This window comes from Toxoplasma gondii, chromosome X, assembly GCF_000006565.2.
Source record: "Toxoplasma gondii ME49 chromosome X, whole genome shotgun sequence".
Lineage (NCBI taxonomy): Eukaryota > Apicomplexa > Conoidasida > Eucoccidiorida > Sarcocystidae > Toxoplasma > Toxoplasma gondii.
Window position 1 is genome coordinate 1,136,540 of NC_031478.1, and position 20,603 is coordinate 1,157,142.

Sequence of the window (20,603 nt, forward strand, 5' to 3'; positions counted from 1 at the left end):
TAGGCAAATTCGCCTCAGGAGAGCATGAGCGCTGTCAACGAAGTAGGTGAAATACATCCACCGTGGCTCGCTCCCTGGGGTTTCTGTGGAGAAGGGCTACTTATCAGCGTCATTCTCCTGGAAACAATCACGATATGCCTTGCTCTTTCTCTTTTATATAATTCTTCTTTGTCACTGCCTAGCTCAAGTAGCGGAAGTGCCGTCCTAACACCCTCACGCCTGCACTCCAGTAACCGGCCCCCTTGAACTTTACGTGGTGGCTTGTTTTGGCAGCTGTATACTACAGGACATTCTGAAGCCGAAAGCGATATGTGAACAAGCTACAGAAAGCCCGTCCAAGAGTTGTTACAAACATACTGTAAAGTTATACCCTCTATTTTGTGGTAGCTCATACTGCAGATCTGTTAGTTCGTCCATTTGCTGATGGCGATCGTCAGCCTGTAGAAAGGTACCAACTGGCAGGTGCGCATTGGGTCGAAGGATTACTATCCTTCTATTGTGTACTGGACCAGCGAAGGAAAAAGAAGAACAAAGCGAGTGTTATTCGTGATCCTGCGTTGTAAGACCTATCGTCATCACGGGTCGTTGCCCAGTCAGATGATGGAACGGTTCTCACCTGCTCCGGTCATCGTTGCTTGTAATACGGTTTTGTTCTGCAGTCACCGCACGCTCCGTCGCAATCTGTGTGCGAAGTTGTGGCTGGCACGAATCAATCAATTTTATCGAAGATGGTCACTTTACATCGAGTGGATGGTACGCCTGCATTCAAGCCGAATAGAAGATGACATTTTTTTTGTTCGTCATGTGTGGGGTTGGTAAAGTGTTTGTGCCTCTCGATTACCGCGGAGAGACGGAGCGTACGATCAGGTAGCGTGGTCCTCTGCAGCGCAGCTCACGGGACGAGCGAGCCCGCTGCGAGAAAGCGGGTGTGTAGTCACCTGTAGTCACATACGCAAGGAAAACTCTTCTGGAGGATTTTCTCATGTTGACTTCCAAAGAGAGCCGTGGAATTCGGTTGCGTACTTGGCATTCGCGTTAATAGCGCAGTCCCCCTGTGTCTCCCCCCGCCTGGGTTGCAACGCGGTAGCAGCGAGCGAAGCCAATCCTCCTATAGTAGGTGTTAGGAGCAGTGCTGAGAGTCAACTCGGGTTTGCTGCGTCGTTTATCATCGTTTACGTATATTTTCCCGGCCCTTCACCTGCGAACGATCACGCATTTACTTTCTGTTCTTTGGACTGGGGCATTACCTGTAGGAGTGCAACCTCCGAGGGGCAAGCCACACACATTTCCAGCTCTGCCGCATGCAATGACGGACAGCCCCCCGAAGCAAAGACTTCGCGTGATATTCCTGCCATCTAAAGAACTACCTCTCTGTATGGATGGGAAAGCACCTGTATTCGTGGCGTGCGTTGGTTTTTGCGTCATTAGGCCCCCGTCTCGACTTCGTTCCCGTAGTAGCGCACGGTGGCTCCAGCGCTCGGGACAGGGATCAGCGAACAAGTCCAACTCAAGTAGCTTCGCTTCAATTTCGAGGGTGTAAAGGTGAAACTTCTTTTCGGGTGGTAGATTTGCACCTGAAAGTGCCTTTTTGTGGAGAGTTTCACGAGTTTAAAGAACAGCCCCTCGTTGAGGTGGATAGCACGTGTTCACCTGGTACAGCCAGCTGATGTGCAACCACAGGGTGTTTTGCATGCTACCACGTATTTTCTCATAAATGCAGAGCCGTTCCTTACACCGCCGTGAAGTCCATCGACTCGCGTTAGTCTTTTTTGCGCACCAGTGTATAAATCCCTCTAACTCAGCTACAGAGCCTGCGCCGTCGCGGCCTCCACACACTACGTGTTTCAGGCTTAGGAGGCTGGGTCCTCCTCGAGTGCTATTGCTCTCGTGATTCAGATGACAGGGATTGAGTGGGGAGACAGTTGTCCAGTGTTGACTCCGGAGAATCCCATCAGGTCACAAATACCTGTCCGGAGCGTTACAACAGCGTCATCTATCAGGCAGTGCTTCTAGTGTCAGTGTTGCTTTCCCTCCTCCTCACACGGCAGCGGACTTTAGTCCGGATGAACTACATTTCTGCTTCCAGTGAAGAATCGAGTAGGTGCAAACGGTACAAGGTTTAATTGTGTCCATCCGTGCACCTAAGTTCATCCTCCGGTACACCGGCCGCGTGGCAGTTGCCCTTGTGGGTACTACGATCCACAGATTTCCCCTTGGTTTCGCACGTATAAAATGCCGTGCAAGTGTGGGATGCGATTGTCGCATGCGTGACTCCTCAAGGTTTGGGAGGACTGTATTTTCTCGTATTTTCAATGTCATCGCACACTTCGAAAATATGTCGTTTTTTTCGCTTCTGCATCTTCACTCCCACCAAAGCGTAGAGAATGCGACGCCATCGACATCGCCAGTCGCGGAGCCTAATGCGAACGCCAAGGATCATCCGCCACGCGCGGGTGACACTGGATATCTGTTGCCCAAGCCAGACTCCGGAAAGTCTTCGTCGACGCACAGTGGTTGGTGTCTCTCACCACATCGAGATGCCCGAGATCACATTTTCTCCCATTCGTGCATCTCTTCAGCTGCGTCGGTGAAAATTCCTCGGCGGACGAAATCTACCAACCCCGTGGATCCCAACTCCAACCCATCGCCCTCGACTCCACCACGTACGAGTACCGTCACTTCTCTGTTGGTTGTGGATAGGCCTTATAAGATCTTCCGATATTCTCAACTAATACCCCATCGACTAAAGTTTGAGTTATGAACTGCTGACGAACTAACGAGGTATTCGCATCTTTGTATTTACGAACCCAGGAGCAGATACCGTGTTGTGCGTCCTTGCTCAATCCCAGTTATGCCGGTTGAAATATTTTGGAACTCGCCTAATTCTGAGGCACACACGGGCAAGCTGCTACTTGCAGCACCCCAGGTATTCCGTGTTGCAAACATTCGAGCAGGTGATCATACGTGTAACACCCATTTATGCAAACTGTAGCAACTCCAGAACTGAACGCGGCGTATGCTTTTCTTTTTTTACAGCCGAAGGTCTTTGCGCGAAGCGCAGTCATAGCGAAGGAGGTAGCGCAGCAGCTCGGTCGAAGGCACACGGATGGGGCCACCGAGAAAGGCACGCAAGTCGCAGGCACACGACCCAGCACCTGAATCCGGTGAAAGCCGGACAGCCGGGTGCGTATGGCGCTGACGGGGGCACACACGAGAAGAACATGAGAGAGAAGGGCGAGGAAAGTGCTCCACAGTGCCGGTCGTCGAGGTGGCACCTTGGCGAGTCTCAGAGAGAGCACAGTCTCGCCTCTGTATTCCATTCCGTGATGGTTGCAATGAAGTCTCTGCCGGCGACGTTTCAGCGCGAGTGGAGCCTGGTGCGTAAAATCTACCGGCAAAGTGGGCGAGTGAAGCACGCGCAGAGACTGGAGCGGGCGCGGGAGGCAAAGCTCCAGAAATTCGGACTCTCTCGAAGAGCCAGTTCCAGAAAGCCGCTGCCCTCGCTTGTATCCATGCAGCAGGTGGTCCCGACGGCGGAATGTGCGAGCGCGCTGATCAAAGAGGTCCGTCGCAACTTGGAGAAGAGTATGCGGGATTTCCAGCATGCTTCGCCAGCCCTGAGTTTCCGCAGAGAGCGTCTTTTCCCTCCAGGACGCGAATTCGTCGTGCGGAGTCTCGCGCGAAACCCGCCGTTTACCACTATGGCGCTGGTCGCGGGGCGTCTGCTCGGGGGAGGTTCGGAGGCAATGGTTTTCGCGGCTGAAGAGATCGAGTTGCCGGAGAAGCGTGACGTGTTTATAGGCGCAGACGACGCGTCCAGGGAGACGTCCGGCGAATATCTGCCCCGGCTATTGGCGATAAAGATCTACCTGTGCGAGGCGAACTTGCTCGACCAGCCAGTCAAAGCAGCGGAGGAGGCAGAAGCTGTGGAGTGGCTCCAGATGGCATTCTGGCGTCTCGTTCCGTCTTGCGTGGACGTTCTGCTTTCGCGTCAGCTGGGAGTGGCCGCGCCTTCCTGGGTAGGTGCTGTGGAGGGGATGCCCCTAGTCATCTCTGGAGACTCGCACTTCGCAATTTTAAATCGCATCTCCGCAATGCCGATGATGCTTGGCGACTTGCTGGCCGTTTCTCCTACAGCGCTACGAGTGGCGGACCGAATCTACTTGATTCTGCGACTGATCCAGGTGGTCGCGAATCTGCACTGTCTCGGAGTCCTTCACAACGACCTCAAGCTCGAGAATTTGCTCATCGGTTTGGACGGCCAGCTATACGTCGGAGACTTAGGCGCCATCCTGCCTAATTCTGGGCGACCGACCAAGTTTCAGCGAATCGGAACGGATGTGTACCTCGACCCCCAGAGTGCGGCGGATTTTTTGAGGGACGACGAAGATTTTTCCGTCGTTTATTCTCCGCTTCGCGATGCGTGGGCAGCGGGCATCGTTTGCTACTACATCTGGTGCAGTGGTGCACTACCGTACAATCTAAATCAGGTATATAATCGCTCTGTGGAGGGAAAACAGATGTTCGAGTTTATTGCCGATTTGCCGACTTCGGGGCAGAAGCTCCTTTTTACATGCGGTCCAAGCGAAAAGAGTCCGGAAGCGAATGAAGTCCGTCGCATCATCAAGGATCTCCTCAGTCTCGATCGGTCCACGCGAAAGACGCCACAGTGTATCGTTGAACAGTCCTTTCTGTACTCAACGTATCGTGTTTGATTGGCTCACCTTCGTGTTTCATTTGCAGTGATAGTGTGAAGGAATGAGTATTTGACCCAGACCGGCAAGTTCACAACCCACACACAAGTGAGCGCATACCTACGCGCCGACGGCATACAGGTAGCAAGGGGTAAATGGCGCGGGTTGCGCAGGGTAGGACAGTTGAAAGAACTGGTTTAAGGAAGCCTTTGTGTCGAAACTCTCCGTCAACGGACACCGCTGTCAGGTGTCGCATAAGTTACATCGCTCTACGTAGCTTTTCACGCGAAGTGCTTGGTGCGTTCTGTCAACGTAGATGTGCTTGCGTCCGTCCGGTGCTTTTGTGGCAAATAGGCGTGCGTGCTCAGGCAAATCGTCAAATGCGTGAATAGCATGCATGAGTGTGTTTTCGTTTATCTTGAGTGTTTGAGGAACAGGTGACGTGGCAGTTTTCATGGGCTCGAGGTCTTAAAAGGTTCGAGTGGTTTCCCGGATTTGGCACGAAGTTTTCGGGAATTTCCTTCAGAATGCTGAACCATTGGGCCTTTCCCAGTTCAGGTCCCTGAGTTGGTGTGTATTCTTCATCTCCCTCCTAGGGGCATGCAGGATCACAACATGGACAAGGGACATGGTGATAGTGTCTTTACGTATGGTCAAAGTGGACGTTTTTCCGGCCGCACTTCCCACGAGCGGTACAAACGTATTTCTTGTCTGGTGCTGGTGCACCATGGAGCTTTCATGACTCTGTGAACCCAAACGTGGACACTCAAAGTCCAAGGGTTCAAACAGCGTTGAGCCGTAATGGCGGTCGTGTGAGACAGACTGCATCCTCCTTTTTGAGGGATTTTGAAGAAGGCAGCCATGGTGTACGACGGTTGCTGCCAATCGAATGCAAACTCTACTCCAGATGTACTGCCCCTACCGTGACGGTCGTGGCAAGCACAATAGAAGTTCGCTCCCGTAAACAGGCATTCAAGATCTAAGCCGGTAGTTAGCGACAGGTCGTAGGGCGTTTCTCAACGCAAGTGCACTTCATGAAGATAGGACCACCAATCTGCACCCGTGCATCAAACGCCCAAGCGAGCCGGCATTTGCTAAATGACACTCTGCGGCCAGAGGCTTGCTTCTCGCGCTGTCGAAATTAAATCCGACTTCGTGTCAGCAGACTATCCCTTAGTGGTGCTGACGAATGGGACGAAGAAGTGTTCACGTGTGGACCACAGCGAAAGATATCTAAAAAGGCATGGGAGCAGTTGCCACATCATCGTAGAATTTGACACTGCTGGGTGTCCCTCTAATCAGTATTCTGTAGTGGCAGAATTGCAGCCGATTCCAGTATAGAGTGAAACCACTTCTGATTCTGGAAGAGGATGCTGCGAGACTCACGCAACTTGGTGCCCTGTCCGCGCAATGTATAACTACAGGACGCGGGGGCCATCTGGATGGGTGAGACATGTACAAAATTTCGGCCACTAAACATTCAGCTGAGGGAAGTCATGCAGAACAGAAAAATCGTGTTATTACCAGTTGCCGAGGCATGACAGCGTTACTCTCTAAACATGATGGATGATGGCGTCATGATCGACGCCCGGTAGCGTCAAAAGGCCACCTCGTTGAACAACAATAAATGGAACGACGCGGCCATATTCAATATCAAGTAGACAGAGGTTCCTTAAAATAAAACCACCTTCGACAAACTCTAAAATTTTTGTACTGTGGCAGCTTGGGGCCGGACGCGCTCCAGCAGACCAACTTCAGCTTATCTCCACAGACCTGGAAAAGTGACCTACCTAACAGGGTAGGTGTTGCTGAGACTGGAAATATCCAGGAATTATTCAGCAGCTAAGGGATTGATTATAGAAAGCTTGTACATCACCACCAGCATTGAGTCTTGATTCTGATCACAACATCAACTGATGTTGCTTTGTGCCTTCTCTCAGAGGAAGAGGAAGGAACCACTGTCCATTTACCTTTGTATGATCTCCACATGACAGACAGTCATGTAATTCTGGAAATCATAGAAGCGATAATCCTGGGAGTGGTAGAGGTAGCCCCCACCCGGCGTCTCAAAAACATCGTTAGACAGAAGATCTCTGTAAAAGCAGGAGCTCCCCAAAACGCGATGATCCCCAAATATATTTTCGACCAGCACGGGTCATGAACCTGACCTTGGGCTACCATCCATAGTCAGTTTCTGATCTAGTATACCCAATAAAATATGGAGCGCATGGATGCACAGAATGGACCTGAATCCTCTGGAAGCAACATCACATCTCAAGGGCACTTCACTGTTCTGCAATACTATTTCTTTCGCCCCATTCTTGTACTGCACGGCCACGCTGCGTCCGTTCCCCCAGGTAAATAAAGAGATTCGAGACGTAGACCAGTAGTCCAATTCGTTGTTTGTCCTTTCCAGAAAATGGTAGATTGCGTAAACTTCTGAATCCCTTGTCACAATGTGTGACAGGGACTCCAGTTTCAGCTGTCATCTGATTGGAACTGGGTTCTCCTCACAACTCGTTACCGGACACGGCTCGTGTCTGCAGCTTGAAGCTGGTGCTGTCGGGTGACCTGCGTCCGCTGTGCAAAAGTTCGAGTTTTCTTTTAAAAATAGGGGCACGTAACATCGACCAGCGGAGGTCGTGCAAACATGAATCTCCTTCGGTCTTAGACTTCCTGAAACAGCAGGGGACCGTGAAGAAATGGTTCGAGAGTGGACTGTGGACTGAAACAGTGCGTTCCAACGCTAGTTTGAGTCTCCAACATGCCTTTCACCGAGAACCGTAGGGAACGTAACAAACTAAGGGGACTCCGCCGGCTGCGTTCAGGTTGCCAGTCAGTACATGTCGTTTCCTTCTCAGCTTCTTCACCCAACCCCGCTCGCTCGAATTCCCTCAAGACACTGTGAGAAACACGCGCAACGCCATGCTGGCAGCAAGTTGCGTTGTTCCAGCGTTACCGTTTTGCGCCCCCTTAAACCCTTCCACAAAGCAGTCTTTATGATGTGAAAAATCATTTGTTGTCCCTTGAATCTGTTTGCCAACTGCGGCAACAGACGTGTCCGCATGTGGAGTAGCTGCATCGCGGGTCTGCGAGCCTCATCCGTGCCTCCGTGTCTTGGGTTTTTTTTCCTACTCCGCAGCTTTTCAGACACACTGCAAATCGAGATGACACTTAAAAATAGGACATTTTAATTCGTGGATGAAATGGGTAAATGAGCGAGTCTTCTGGTTGGTTGCGGCTTGCCAACACACGTCTCGCTCCCGTCGGACCTTGCTGTTCATTTCTTTTGTCCCAGTTAACGAATCTCTTTCTGCGTTTCGATATACGGTGAGATCTCTGCCTCGCTGTTTCTTTTCTGGAGTCTTGCCGAAACCCGCTCGCTTCCAAATGCGAGATCCGTCTAGTCTCCTCTGGCACAAAATCCCTGGTTCTGGCACTGCGGGCATCCAGTTAGCCAACAAACTAACGGGGAAGAGCACTTCTCAGCCGCTTTCCCTCTTTTCCTTCGCCTTCTTGGGCTTTATAAAGTTCTTCGGCGAGTTCCTCAGCTCGCCTCCTCAGTCGAGTTCTTTTTTGGCACTGAAACCGGCTTCACCTCATTCGACGCCGGCCGCGTCTCATGTGTGCCATTTTCTTCAGTGATTCGAACTGTGAAAAAGCTCTGCTTTCCTACTCCATGCTGCAGAACAGTCGTTCTTCTTGATTCGTCGGTTTCTCGACCAATTCTACAGGTAACACTCCGGAGGTGTCTGGTGTCAGATGGCGTCCACCCGACCAGGCGCCACGTTGCGGAACTTACTCTATCCGGGGACACCTCGTGAAGTTGAAGGTATGCATTTTCACCTTCGCCACTGTTCAACCCCGTTCTCTAACAGTGAAGCAAAGGTCTGCCCAGTGACTACACTTCCTCAACGAGAAGCGTGTGCAGAGGCAAAGTGTGGTCGTGACTTCTTACAGTTTCCTTAATATGCGGTTCCCTTTCATGCAGGCCATTCAGAGTTACCCACAGGCTTGAGAAGCTCTGAATACACAGAGCGTGTCCCCTCTTGCAAACAAAGTGCTTTGTGCGGCGCCACTGCGGAATATTCGAAAACGCAAAAAGGGGTTGGAGACTACGAAAGACGAGGGATTTACTGTAGACCTATTTAGCGGACGCTAATGCTTTAGAGGGAGAAAACAAAAATGACGTTCATTTCGTGCTTTTTTTCGAGCTGAAATTCATCCCTGTGTATCGGAGCATTCCCGTGGCCGTGTGTCGGGTGTGTCTCCTGTCCCGAGTATGAAGGAATCATTTCAATCACGTGTTCGTACCTCGAAGGAAATCTCTGGTTCTCGCATGTCGTTGTGGCTGTCCGCAGGGCACACGCCGCCTTCCGTCCCCCCTCAAGCCCCACTCTACCCTGCGGGGAATATCGACAGTGGTTCGTATCATGCTGCTTCCATGAGTGCACCGTACTCTCCCAGGCATGTGTCCAAACATCCAACGCTCCCTGCCCGCGCCGTTAGATTCGCGTCTCAAAGGTTCTACCGGAACTACTCGCCTCCGCCATCCAGCCAGACAGAGACCCCTGCGGATACACCGGAACCTCCTTCGCCGTTGCTCGCCCCCGAAAGACTCTTTGACTTCCCCGGTCCTGCCACCAGCCTCTCCCGTCAGTTCGCGCGCGCGGGACAAAGTCTCCGTGCGCCCGTTACAGGTCCTACTTCAAAGGAACGAAGCATTTCGCTGTCGCGGGCACCGCACCGAAGCCTTTCTTCTCTTTCCCTGTCCTCTCCAAGGCTGTCCCAGGACAAATACGCCACCAGCCACGCCTTGGAAGGGAGGTCCGTCGGCCGCTCCGACGTTGTCCGCGGGGTGGTTCCTGTGGGGATGGCTGGAATGTCCTCCTTTGGCGTGTCTGGTCCCGGCGAAAAGCAACACGGGTCCAGCCCGCGGGCAGGTTCTCGCGGCGCCACGATGAGCAGCTTCACGAGTCCCGCGCAGTCCGCACCCGAAGCGGCTGTCGGATCGAAAGAACAGCAAGGGGTCGTCGACACCCCTGGAAACGAGAGCGCCTTTGCCTTCTCCCGTGCTGCGTCGCGGGGGTTTTTCGTTTCGGACTATGAAAATCAACAGAGTTCGTCGGACGCCTTCCAATGCGGTGACGTGCCTAGGACCGGCGCGCAGCATGGGCCGAGCGAAGCCTCTGGCCTTTATACACCCCAGGATCGATTGCCGCAGGAAGCGCAGATTCGAGGTAGCCAGCTTTCCAGTGGTCGAACGGAGACTCTCCAGGAGAGACAAGAGCGACTGCAGCGGGAAATGGATGCTCTGCGGCAGCGGCAACAACTGGTCACGCAGCAGGCTCGGCAGCTGTACCAGCAGAAAATGGCTCGCCCGTGGCTGGTCCCCTGCAACGTTTCTCCGGACTCCACGCGCCTCGCCACTCTCGCCATCATTCCCTCGAAAGAGAGCAGGAAAGGCAGCTGCGAGCGCAGCGGCAGCTGTCCGATTTTCTCGCGATGCGCCAGAAGTGGCCGCCGCCGAAGCAGTGGCAGCCGCGTCCGGCGCATCGGGGTGTACGTCCGCCCCACTGCGCCCAGCGGCCAGACGGTCCCACCTCCAGCTCCAGGGGCGAGTTTCGAGACCAATGCAGCAACCGTGCCAGGGTGGTTCTGGGAAAACCCCGGATTGCTGCAGTGTGTGGCACCCGTGGAGGTTTCGTGTTCCGACGGAAAGGGCGGAGGCGTGCGTTCTCACCCCCTCGTTCTGAAGGTCGATGTCGTGCCGTCGCAGACTGGGTCTTCTCTGGGGAAGAAGGAGGAGGATTGGAAGAAGAGTCAGGCAAGCCTTGTCAGTTCTGCCTCAGCGTCTGAAACGCCGAAGACAGACCCGCGAATCGTCGAACTCGCGAAGGAAAACGACACCCTCCGACAGGACAACGCTCTGCTCAAGGTGGGGATAGGGACACTCTGCAGGACGGAACGATAGTCGGGTCTATTTAGAAGGATGCGTGAAAAGTGTGTTCTCAGCTCTCAAGGAAGAGACAAGTCGGTACTCTTCGCCGCTATGTAGTTTTTAATCTGGCTGCTCGAACCCCTTTTCGAGTCTAGATGAATTTTTCCGCAAATACAATTCGATTTTTTTCGCGTTTCTCCAGGCACAGCTGGAGCGGGCTCATGCCGAGGGTGTCCGCCGACGTCTTACGAACATCGATTTGAGTCGCCGGTCCCAGGTTGATGTGTACGGAGAGGATGGACTTCTCTGGGGACAGGAAGTGGAAAACGAAAAGCTCCGTCGTCAAATTGCGGAGCTCGGAGCCGCGCTGTATGCGGCTGCGGAAGATGGGTAAGGGCTGGTCTCAGACTGTAGGTACTCTGTCCTTGAAGATATCAAATTTCAAGGGGAGCGCTCGTAGCGGGACTCTGTCCTTTGCCGGTTTTTTCTGTGGGGAAGTCCCTACGAACCCCCACTTTCTCCAATACTGTTTCCGTGTCCTCAGAGACGCAGAAATATGCTCTGCATACTCTGTAGCCGACGTCAGATTAAAACGATTTTCACATGGTCGAGGGAGAGGTAGCGGATGCAGACTGAGTCGACAACAAGAGACGCGAGTTTTTGTGGAGTCAAGCAAGATACACAGTGAGATAGGGGATAGCAGGTTTCCGGGCTTGGCGTGTTTGCCACAGAACTTCGAGCTGAAATGCCACTTGCGAGTTGCACCTGGCTCTTCGCTTGGCCAGCCACCGAGAGCTCCATGCGCCACATGCAAGTTGTGCTTAAGCATTCTCTGTTTTTGCAGAATGGTTTCGTTTTCGTTTCTGCGGCATCCGAGTTCCACTCTCGCTTTCGCGCGCGCGTCTCGAATTCATCCTTGTCCAGTTCCCTGGATCGCAGTTGTGTGCCATCATGCCAAGAGAAATCGACAAGATCTGTAGATGTCTCTTTCGTCTTGTTCTCAGCGCCAAGAGAACTTTCCACTGTTTGCGTTGCTTTGTTCAGAGATTTCCGACTGGCGGCCGAGGCCCTGACTCAGCAACTGACGGATGCCCACCAGGAAATTGCCACATTGCGAAAGTCAATGAGATCCGACTCCAGTGGGAGGCAGGGACCGCGGTGTCGAGACACCTCAGACGACGCGACGCTGGGAGCGAACGACATTTCTGTTCGTGAAGCCGCTGTCGATTCTCTGATCAGCCAAGGAAAGCGCGTCACAACTTTGGTGAGCTTTGAGCAAGGCTGATTTGAGGTCGAAACTGGGAAGACACCGACGCTTGCGTGCCGACATCAAGAACATAGAGACCATAGCTAAACCTTGTATGGTAACCACCGCATTTGGAGTAGATACTGTCCTGTACAAGTGATCCGCCATTGGGAGCGGCCGGCGAACAAACGCTGGCACTGTCGTCTCCACCGCAGCTGTGATTCTTTGTGCTTTTATTGCCTCTCTTGTCTGTGGCTGACAAATCTTCATATCAATTTGGTCACCAGCTGCAAAGAAAGGACTCCTCAACTTGCACTGACAAGTTGCATAAAAGAAGCCGTACAAGGACCCACCTGCGCATCTAAGCTGACGTTCAGTCATCAAAAACTGTTGGACGCTAACTTTCCGGCTAACCACCCCTTTCCTACCTTTCTGGACTCTTTCATCTTCATCAACTAGTAAAACTGTGAAAGGTCTTCTTTGGTTTGAAACCGGGGTCCCGACGTAGAGAAGCTACTGCGCTGTGTGAAAGTACAAGTCTCTGGGAACCGCTCGCGGTGTGAAGGCGCTCCCTGTTGTTCTCCTTTTAGTTTTTTCGTTTCCCTCTTCTCCGGGACTCCTTGTCTGCGATGTGTCTGTCTTCTGAAATTGCCATCAGCCGTTGTCGCGCTGTGTGTGTTCCACCGGCTTTTCTCTGCAGGGTCGGGAGAACGTCTGGAAAGCTCTGAGTTCCATGAAGGATCTAGTGGACCAAGTTTTCGATCGCATGACACGACTGCTGACCAGCACCTGCGTAGGGTTTGAGAAACTCACTGAACGAGAAATAAGCAGTATTCAATCCACGCTGAAACCTCAGACGCATGCACTGGGTTACCACTTTCTTCGTTCCTGTGGAACCTCGAGTGAGCCTCTCGCGACAGGGGCTCTGAGAAAGACTTTCCCATAACAGTCGAGAATTTCCGGGAATTTTCTCTGGTGAAAACAAACGCCCTTACAGAATTCGAAAGAGTCACGACGCTTCTATTCGATCCTGTCACACGCAACCACTTTGTTCTTGGCACAGCAATTTTTATTATATATATATATATATATATATATGCATGTGTAATTACATTTATATTAAAAGTTTATACATATAAATATATATATATATATACATATATATTTAATATATATGTATATATTTATATTGAATATATGCATGTATCTATACTCATATATACATGACTAGATACTCCGGTGTATCTCTGAGGACGTGCATACAGGCCCGTGTAGAGCAAAACAGAATTCGGGGTGTCTTTTCTTGTATTCGTCTGCTGGCTGCCAAGACGTAACTTTTATGAACTGGATGAGAGATGGCGATAGGTAGTCGTGAATTCAGAGATCCTGGCATCCCTGCAGAGATCAAAGATCGTTGAGGTGTGTTTCTCGGCTTTTTTCTGTTCAGACTATGAAGGAGAAAGTCCAGTACCTGAAGGGTCTCCATGTGCTCGTTGTTAGCAGTCTCGACGAAGTGAGCGTGTTTTGTGGATGTCTCTCGTGTATTTTCTTTGTTTTCCCTTGGTTCATCCACTCGTTTTTCTGTGGTTTCCCTCTCTGGGGCTCTCTGTCGCCGGATCTTTTTCTCTTCAGAACTGTTGGTATCTCATCCTCTCTCCTGACATTTTGCTTTTTACATCCTGTTGACTTTCACGTAGTTCTCTTCTTCAAGGTCTCTGCCCTCTTCTCTCTACTTGCGTTTCTCGTTTGATCGTTCCTCTCTTCACCCCCTTTCGCTACCTGCGATCCCTCCCCTTCCGCCATGTGGCTTCTTTCACGTTTTTTATCCTTCCAAATATTTTGCAGCAATAAGTGGGAAGGTGGAACAACGAACAGGAGAAAGACCGGATCGTGAGAGTCAGTTCTTTAGAGTGAACCGTGGTCTCGGTAATCCGAGTAATCGCCGCGCAACACCACGGCGACGAGTTATTCCTCGAGTCTACATTCTTTATGATTTAAGTGAGAATTCCAGGAAAGTCGATTCAAAAATAAGGACACTGTTTGTTTCTTAACGGATTAAATGCTTCCTCTGCTCTCGCTCCAGACCCTCGATGCCTACGAGGAACTCGCCGCCACATGCAACAAATTCGACCAGATTCGCGCGGTGGTTTTCGATCCTAAACGAAACAGCCCGTACTGGTGAGAAGAAGTTCCCTCTCAAACGAACGGTTCTCAGAAATCGACGCGCAAGACTCTGTCTTCTCTGCTTTCTTTTCTTCCTCGCTGAATTGGGAGCCTCATCCTTTCACAGCTGTGAGACACTCTGCTGTCTCTTCCTCCCACGCTAAGCGCCTGGCTAAACGTTTTTGCCTAGTTCGATAGTCAAAGTCTTCTCAAGAGTTAGAGTGTACAACATAGCACACACTCCACGAAGACGTCTGCAGCTCTTGACTCATGCACGTTTTGCCGTTCAGCAATTGCCCATATACAGTTTTTTCTGACGCACTGTTATCAAACAGACGTCGTCGGCCTCCAGTAGGCAATGCTGTTAAGTTCCGCCCTCTGTGTATCGGGCTTTTCGCGGAATTTCTCTTGTATGCACATGTTGCTTTTCCAAGTACACACTGAATATCGCTACATTCAGTGAGCCTAACATGGTGGTTCTGAAAATCACATGGATCTTGGAGACGGTGACCAAAGATCTTCAAGATCTGAACCAGTGGTCCAACGCAGAGTCTCTGCTTTTATGGGGTGTGTGTACAGCCCATGCAGACCGCGACGTCAAGTCCTCGAAGACGATCTGAAGCACCTTTGTATCCAGAACAAGGGTGCGACAGAGAAGCTGCGACAGCTCCGGGCGCGCATAGTCAAATTGGAAATGGAGAACCTAAAGTTTTATGTCAAACATGTGAGTTTTTGTGCAACACGTGAAGAGGCGAGAGCGCATGTGGTGGTGGCAAAATCGGTCACTATCTTCAAAGAACGTTGCAGGAGGGCCCTCTCGCGTTGTTCCTTTCTCGTTTCTTATGCGTGCACAGGCCAACATAGGGATATCAGAGGTTTCTGCTGCATTCGTTCCTCGCCTCAAGGGTGGGGTTTGAACGCTCGTAGTTTCGTTCCTTTTCCTCACATCCAGTAACCGAAGAGACCTCGATCGGAACGCGTGATCATTCTTCTCGCTGAGGATTCCATTTGTGTTACTACCCGGTGAGTGTCCACCCGCCAGAAACCTAAGAACTCCTCTTTTTTCTACAGCCCGATGAGCCTGTGAGATCCTCGGAGGCGCGGCCGGTGTCTCCGCTGGCGGCGAGCCTGGAGGTGAAGGCGACGGAGACAGAGCGTCTCTCTTCTCCAAAAAAAGACAAAAAAGAAAAAAGAGACAGAAGAGACATTTCAAGCAAGGACGACTCGGCGAGTGCTACGACCGCCGCTGACGACGACAGTGATCGGAGCGGATCTGTGATGAGGAGAGCAGTTGCGGCAAGTCGGAAGAAGGTCTGGCGAAAGAGACAAGAAGTCTTCCCCGTCAGAGAGGACTTTTCTACGTACCAGCTCGCCTCTACGGTAAGAACTGGAGTCCCTGCATGCGTTGAGTTTTCTAGGGTTTTTTCGCTTTTAAGTCTCCTAATGAGGTCGGTGCAGCGCGAAGCATTCAGCATGGCTCCATCTTACGGAATTTCTAAATATACGGAGCGCCAAAAACTGAACGAGACGCATCTGAAGGAGATCTACACGCTGCGGTTTGTGCGGGTCACGCTCTTTTGTTGAGGTAAAGGAGTGTTTTGGTTACAGCGTAGATTTTCGTGATCTGAATCATGTAAAAGTGATCATACACTCTTTCAGGAAATAGGACACGATTATCACTTCGTGGTTAAAGATGTGCTCAGAGTTCAACTGCTCGGCTTTCTGACTTCCATGGGGGACTCTTCTGTTGCCTGCGTGTGTTCGGCACGGTGGTGAGGTTTGTGGTGAGAGTGGAGATATTTTTGAGAGATTTGTGGAAGTGCATTTTCGTTTTTTTCGCATTTTCCGCGACTTTTTGCCAGATCAAACGGTTGCAGGACGAGATTGATCGCCTGAAAGACGTGAGTCTCCGAGTGGATGTTCACGGAAAAAGCTTGAAATTCTGCGTCCAAAGTGTTTTGTCTCAAGAGCGATACTCCGAGATATCGGTGCATGCAAGGATCTGCTTGAGTCGGCTTCCTCTGAAACGCCACCGTTCCTCTTTCTTTGTTGGAGATGCCTGCCCTTCACCTAACTGTCAATAATGCGAATTATAGGTTTTTCGTGACATCCGTGTGGAAGAAGAGGCTTGATCAACCGAACAGTGTGTCGCTTCTCTTTCGTCAGATAAGCTGGCGTGGCTCAAATACGTATTTTCCATCAGACTTATCGCATTCAATTTCGCTTCCACGTTTCTAAATTGCTCGAATCAGCCTGTATATCCACTCGGCGAGGTGCCTCCCGTAATGGAGGTCCTCTCGGAGGAATTCTTGGTTTCACGAGAAGAACAGTTCTTGAACTCACATTGCGTGTTCGATATTTTTCTTTACAACGAAGAGTTCCGTTGGCCTTTCTGTTTTTTTCGTTCTTCCGGCGAGGAAGGTCGTACTGGCAATAGTGCATGCGGACGGGGAATGAACTGCATTGGAAGGGGAAAGTTCAGTCGTTTTTGGATTTTTCGCTTTCTAATGCTTTTCAGGATCGCCAGTTCGACAGAACGAAGGCTGCTGAGCGGGAGCAGCACCTCGTCTCTCGCGTCTTCAACAGAAATCAAATTCTTGTGGACAAGGTACGAAACGGGTTGTATCTCTTTCAGACACGCGCTGGATCTCCGCATTTTCTGGAACATTCCTTTCCTCATTGAATTCAAAAAGTGTGGGGCACAAAAGATAAGCGTGTCGGTTTTCAGGTCCTCCGAAACGTAGATTTCCTGAGTCGGGGCATTCGCTTCACAGTCGGGCATTCGGGGAAGTTTTGCCTGAACGTCCAAACGGATTGCTGTGCGTGTACCCGAGCCGTCGACCCTTTCGTGGTCGCTACGAGTGTTCGAGCATCCCTTGGAGCAAAAGCTAAAGCGTTTCGCAGGCGTCGTCAAAATGCTGCAGGAGCGGGTCTGGAAGTTCAGGCGGCGCATAAAACTCATTTCGCTCCGTTGAGCTCTTTTCCTGTTTTGTGATCAGTTGGCTGAACAAGATCGCCTCTTGGCACGGCTCATGCAGGTGCGTCTGGGGTCTTTGTGTGCATCCGCGACAGAACACTTTCATCCACGTGTCGAGCAGCCTATTCTCTGAGGCGTACAGACGACGGGAGACCTGTTTTTCCGCATGATTTACAAAGGCTCTCCGACCAGTCCTTTTGGTGAGGGGGGGCTAGAAGAGAGAAAAGAGTTTTTGTGTTTTTCAGATAATCGAAGACAGTAATCACATGCATGCGAAACATATGTCTTTGTTTTTTAGATGATTGAGGACAGAGACTGCATGCATGCACTGGCCGGACCAACGTCGCCAACTCAACTTGCCCAACGTCAGGCACTCCATGAGGACCTCGAGGAAAGCAGGACTCTGATACGTCAGTCTTCGGTAGTGAGTTTGAAACTGTTCACGATGAATGTGTAGCCCTTCTTTCGGGGTCGATTCACCTCTCTAGACTGGACGGAACTGCCAGAGAAGCAAAGAACTCCCGAGTTGTCGAGAGCCTACGCAGGGGAAACGGATGAGAAAGCAATATGGTTGGGTTTTTTGGGTCGCCACAGCACTCTCTTTAAAAGGATATTCTTCAGACCCATGCACAGGATGGGCTTGAGGCATTTCTTATTCGTGATGTAAAGCGAAAGTGCAAAGATATTTGTGATGTATAATGTCTAACTGACGTAGACAACAGCTCCTTAACTGGAACTGAAAGGATGTTCAGACGCATACGACTGTTCCTCGGTGAGTCTGATGGATATTTTCCAAAATAGCGTTGCCATTTTAACTTATTTATGCCTTTTCCTTACTAAAGAAATGAAACTTCTGTATATACGAGGTTTGGGCTTCCCCATACACAGCACACAACCACTGGAGCTTCCTGTGGTGACAGCTTTTTTTTTATGTTTTCTGTGGCTACCTTCAGGCGCTCCGAGAAGGACAAACTCCGGAGCCTCAGGCGTTTGACAATCTGATCACTCGGCTTAGAACTCTAAAGCGCGATGGGCTGAGAGACGTGACTCCAGAGGAACAGGAACTGCTGGATATGGTGAGTCGAAGAGCATGCTCAGTCCTCAGATAAAGCTAAGAAATCACCCATGTCTATCCTACTCAATTGTATTTATCTTCACATAAGCGGCTTGGAGGCACGGCGATACTGCAAAGGCAGCTTGGAGAACTCTTGCCGGCTCGAGCTGCGGTTGACATACAGATCGTTCGTGCAGCTATCGGCAACCGCAACGTGCATCAGACAGACGGCTGAGAGCACGATTTCTTTACCTGCGGATGTGAAAAGAACCGTCTTATTGTTCTGCGGTGTGTGTTCCAATATTTTCCTCGAGTGTCTATTTTGTGGTTGGGAGTGCAGATCAACCGTCAGGCCTCTCAGCTACGGAAGATCCACCAGGTAGGCCTGAATCGAAGTGTGCTACTCCAGAGGGGTCTACAGTGGGAGTTTCTTTGGTGTGGCGGTTCTTAGTCAAAGCAGAACGCAGAGACAAACCTAGCTGCGGCCTCACCTGTAGATCCGTCAGATTACCCGTTCGCGACTCTCCTGTTTGTAGTTTCTGTGATTCTGATGACAAATCCACTACAGTGACGTGTTCTGTGCCAACCACGGTTTCAGCTGAATAGGGGAGTGGGAAGGCGAGCACCGCAGACAGTGGTATCATGGGGTCGCGCCTTGTTCCACTAGATTTCCAGTGAAGTACCTCCTCGCTCTCTGCAGTTGTCCTTTTTCTGATGTCTGGGCAGACGGTCACTGAGTTGGCGGATCACACGTAGAAACATCGCAGGATCGACACTCTCGGTACTCGTGGAGACAGACGAAAACGCCTCCGATGTCCTGTAGAACACCATGCGACTTGTAACATTGCGTTATCGAGGCACAGCCAGTTTCTGGCAACAGCAAAGAAACTGTGGCCTGCGTGTCTCTGCTCCATTTTCCTGTGAGGATCCCTGAGCGGGTTTATTCCCCTGTCTGGTTGCGAGAGTGCCGGCGGATCTCCCACTTGTCGTCCGTCGCATTAAGCAACGTTGCTAGCCGATTTAGTGCCAAAGTGTGCAGAAAGGGCACTCAGCAGACCGTACCAGGTTCATGTATTTATCGATTTGACAGCGAATTTATAGTTTCGAGGTTCGTTAGTCGTTTAAGTAAAAGGAACAGAGTCTGGCCGCTCCAACTTTTTCAGCGGAGGATATCCGTGTTCCGAACAGAAAATTGTCTACGTGAGTGCTGGGTGCCTTGTGGCGGCGCGGTCGGCGTGATGAGCCTTTTGAACTTCTGCGGCAATCTTATTGAGATAAGCTATTTTTCATCTAGTACCCGCGTCTGTGTGAACATAGATCGATACGATGAAGTCGTGTCAGTCATTAGTTGTTCCAGGAAGCAAACAAAGCGTTGCCTTGCAGTTTCCACCGGCGTCCCGAGTAATCAGGAAGGCATGAGGGTCTGTCCTAGAAAAGCCAAACTATAGTTTGGAAGACGCAGGCATCCGGAAATGTTCGGTCTCTCTACAGTGTCCGTGTTGCCCTTCCGACACGTCTTGAGCCAGAGACTGTGGTTGTTCGCGCAAAAACTCTCCAGCGGGATACGAATTTTTCCGTGTCTAGAGAAGTGACTGGCAAAGGAAGGCACTCTGAGCGAAACAAGCCCTGCTGCGCGGTTTCTGTTGAATCTAGTGGGTTCACAAAGCTGAGTTAGTCTCTTCAAGAAACATGTATAGAAGCGAAGAAAGGCGCGACTCGCGGACAAAAGCGTGTCAATTTTTTTGTCGAAAATGACTTTTTGATAATCTCTTAACCTCTTAATATACTGTCGTTAAGTGTGCGGCATTTGAACAAACGAGGTCTAGTGGCAGCCCGTAGTGCTCGGTACCTCTCACGTTGGCGCGTCTCAGTTGGCTGCACTACAGTTTCTTCAAAGAGGCGTAACACAATTCCACGAACACAAAATACGAGTGTGCTAACGTTTCGTAGACTGCTTCCTTCTAGACACTCGACCTCCAAGATACAAGCATGCTTCTATCCGACACACTGACTTCTGCGCGAATCGTCCAAGCGTTCGGCTGTATTTTTCAAGGATTATAAAAGGGATCATCTACAGAAATATTCCTAGTGAAGGGGCAAGCTGTTCCGCTGGGAAGAGCGTCTGTGCGTGGCGCAAGAGATTTCTCTCTAGTTGCTTTCATCACACGTGCCCATAGGTGCTACTGTTTCCTGTGGCCTTTTTATTGGGGCCACGGCGAATCGCTTGTCTACCATTTTCGTTGGCATCCCCTGTGCAAAGAAACCAGAGATAAGCAGCACAGTTGGCACGTTGGCTCTCGCATGTAAAAACATAGACGGTTATATTCATAAAGGATAAAATTGCGGCATCGTAAGTTTAACATCGATGCAGCTGTAGCAAGTAACGGGCAGAATGAAATTTCGTCTCTCTCAATCGTCAACCAACCCAGTTTCAACGCTGACTGCTGCAGGAGAAACCACTTGTTTACTGGTCTTATTCCTCTGGAGAGAATGTGTCAGAACAGAAACTCCACGGGACTCCTAAGAGC

At 50.8% G+C, this 20,603-nt stretch overlaps 3 protein-coding genes across 3 annotated transcripts; all 3 read left to right on the forward strand.

Moving 5' to 3' along the window:
- Positions 1-24: 24 nt before the first annotated feature.
- Positions 25-1,667, forward strand: TGME49_227015 (hypothetical protein; the record flags this gene model as incomplete). Its single annotated transcript, XM_018780161.1, has 3 exons — positions 25-42; positions 660-753; positions 1,429-1,667. The coding sequence occupies 3 exons, from the start codon at positions 25-27 to the stop codon at positions 1,665-1,667; spliced, it is 351 nt and encodes a 116-aa protein (XP_018636056.1).
- Positions 1,668-1,734: 67 nt separating this feature from the next.
- On the forward strand, positions 1,735-5,585 carry ROP30 (rhoptry kinase family protein ROP30). Its single transcript, XM_018780160.1, has 3 exons — positions 1,735-2,663; positions 3,037-4,019; positions 4,138-5,585. Exons 1-3 carry the CDS (start codon positions 2,264-2,266, stop codon positions 4,165-4,167), a joined length of 1,413 nt encoding a protein of 470 aa, XP_018636055.1. The 5' UTR covers positions 1,735-2,263; the 3' UTR covers positions 4,168-5,585.
- A 1,382-nt stretch (positions 5,586-6,967) lies between these two features.
- On the forward strand, positions 6,968-19,867 carry TGME49_227000 (hypothetical protein). The gene is made up of 16 exons (XM_018780159.1): positions 6,968-8,526; positions 9,056-10,632; positions 10,838-11,025; positions 11,680-11,899; positions 12,582-12,674; positions 13,329-13,394; positions 13,965-14,059; positions 14,624-14,768; positions 15,116-15,424; positions 15,907-15,945; positions 16,563-16,652; positions 17,044-17,082; positions 17,320-17,445; positions 17,975-18,097; positions 18,416-18,454; positions 18,802-19,867. Exons 1-16 carry the CDS (start codon positions 8,457-8,459, stop codon positions 18,829-18,831), a joined length of 3,249 nt encoding a protein of 1,082 aa, XP_018636054.1. The 5' UTR covers positions 6,968-8,456; the 3' UTR covers positions 18,832-19,867.
- Positions 19,868-20,603: the final 736 nt, after the last annotated feature.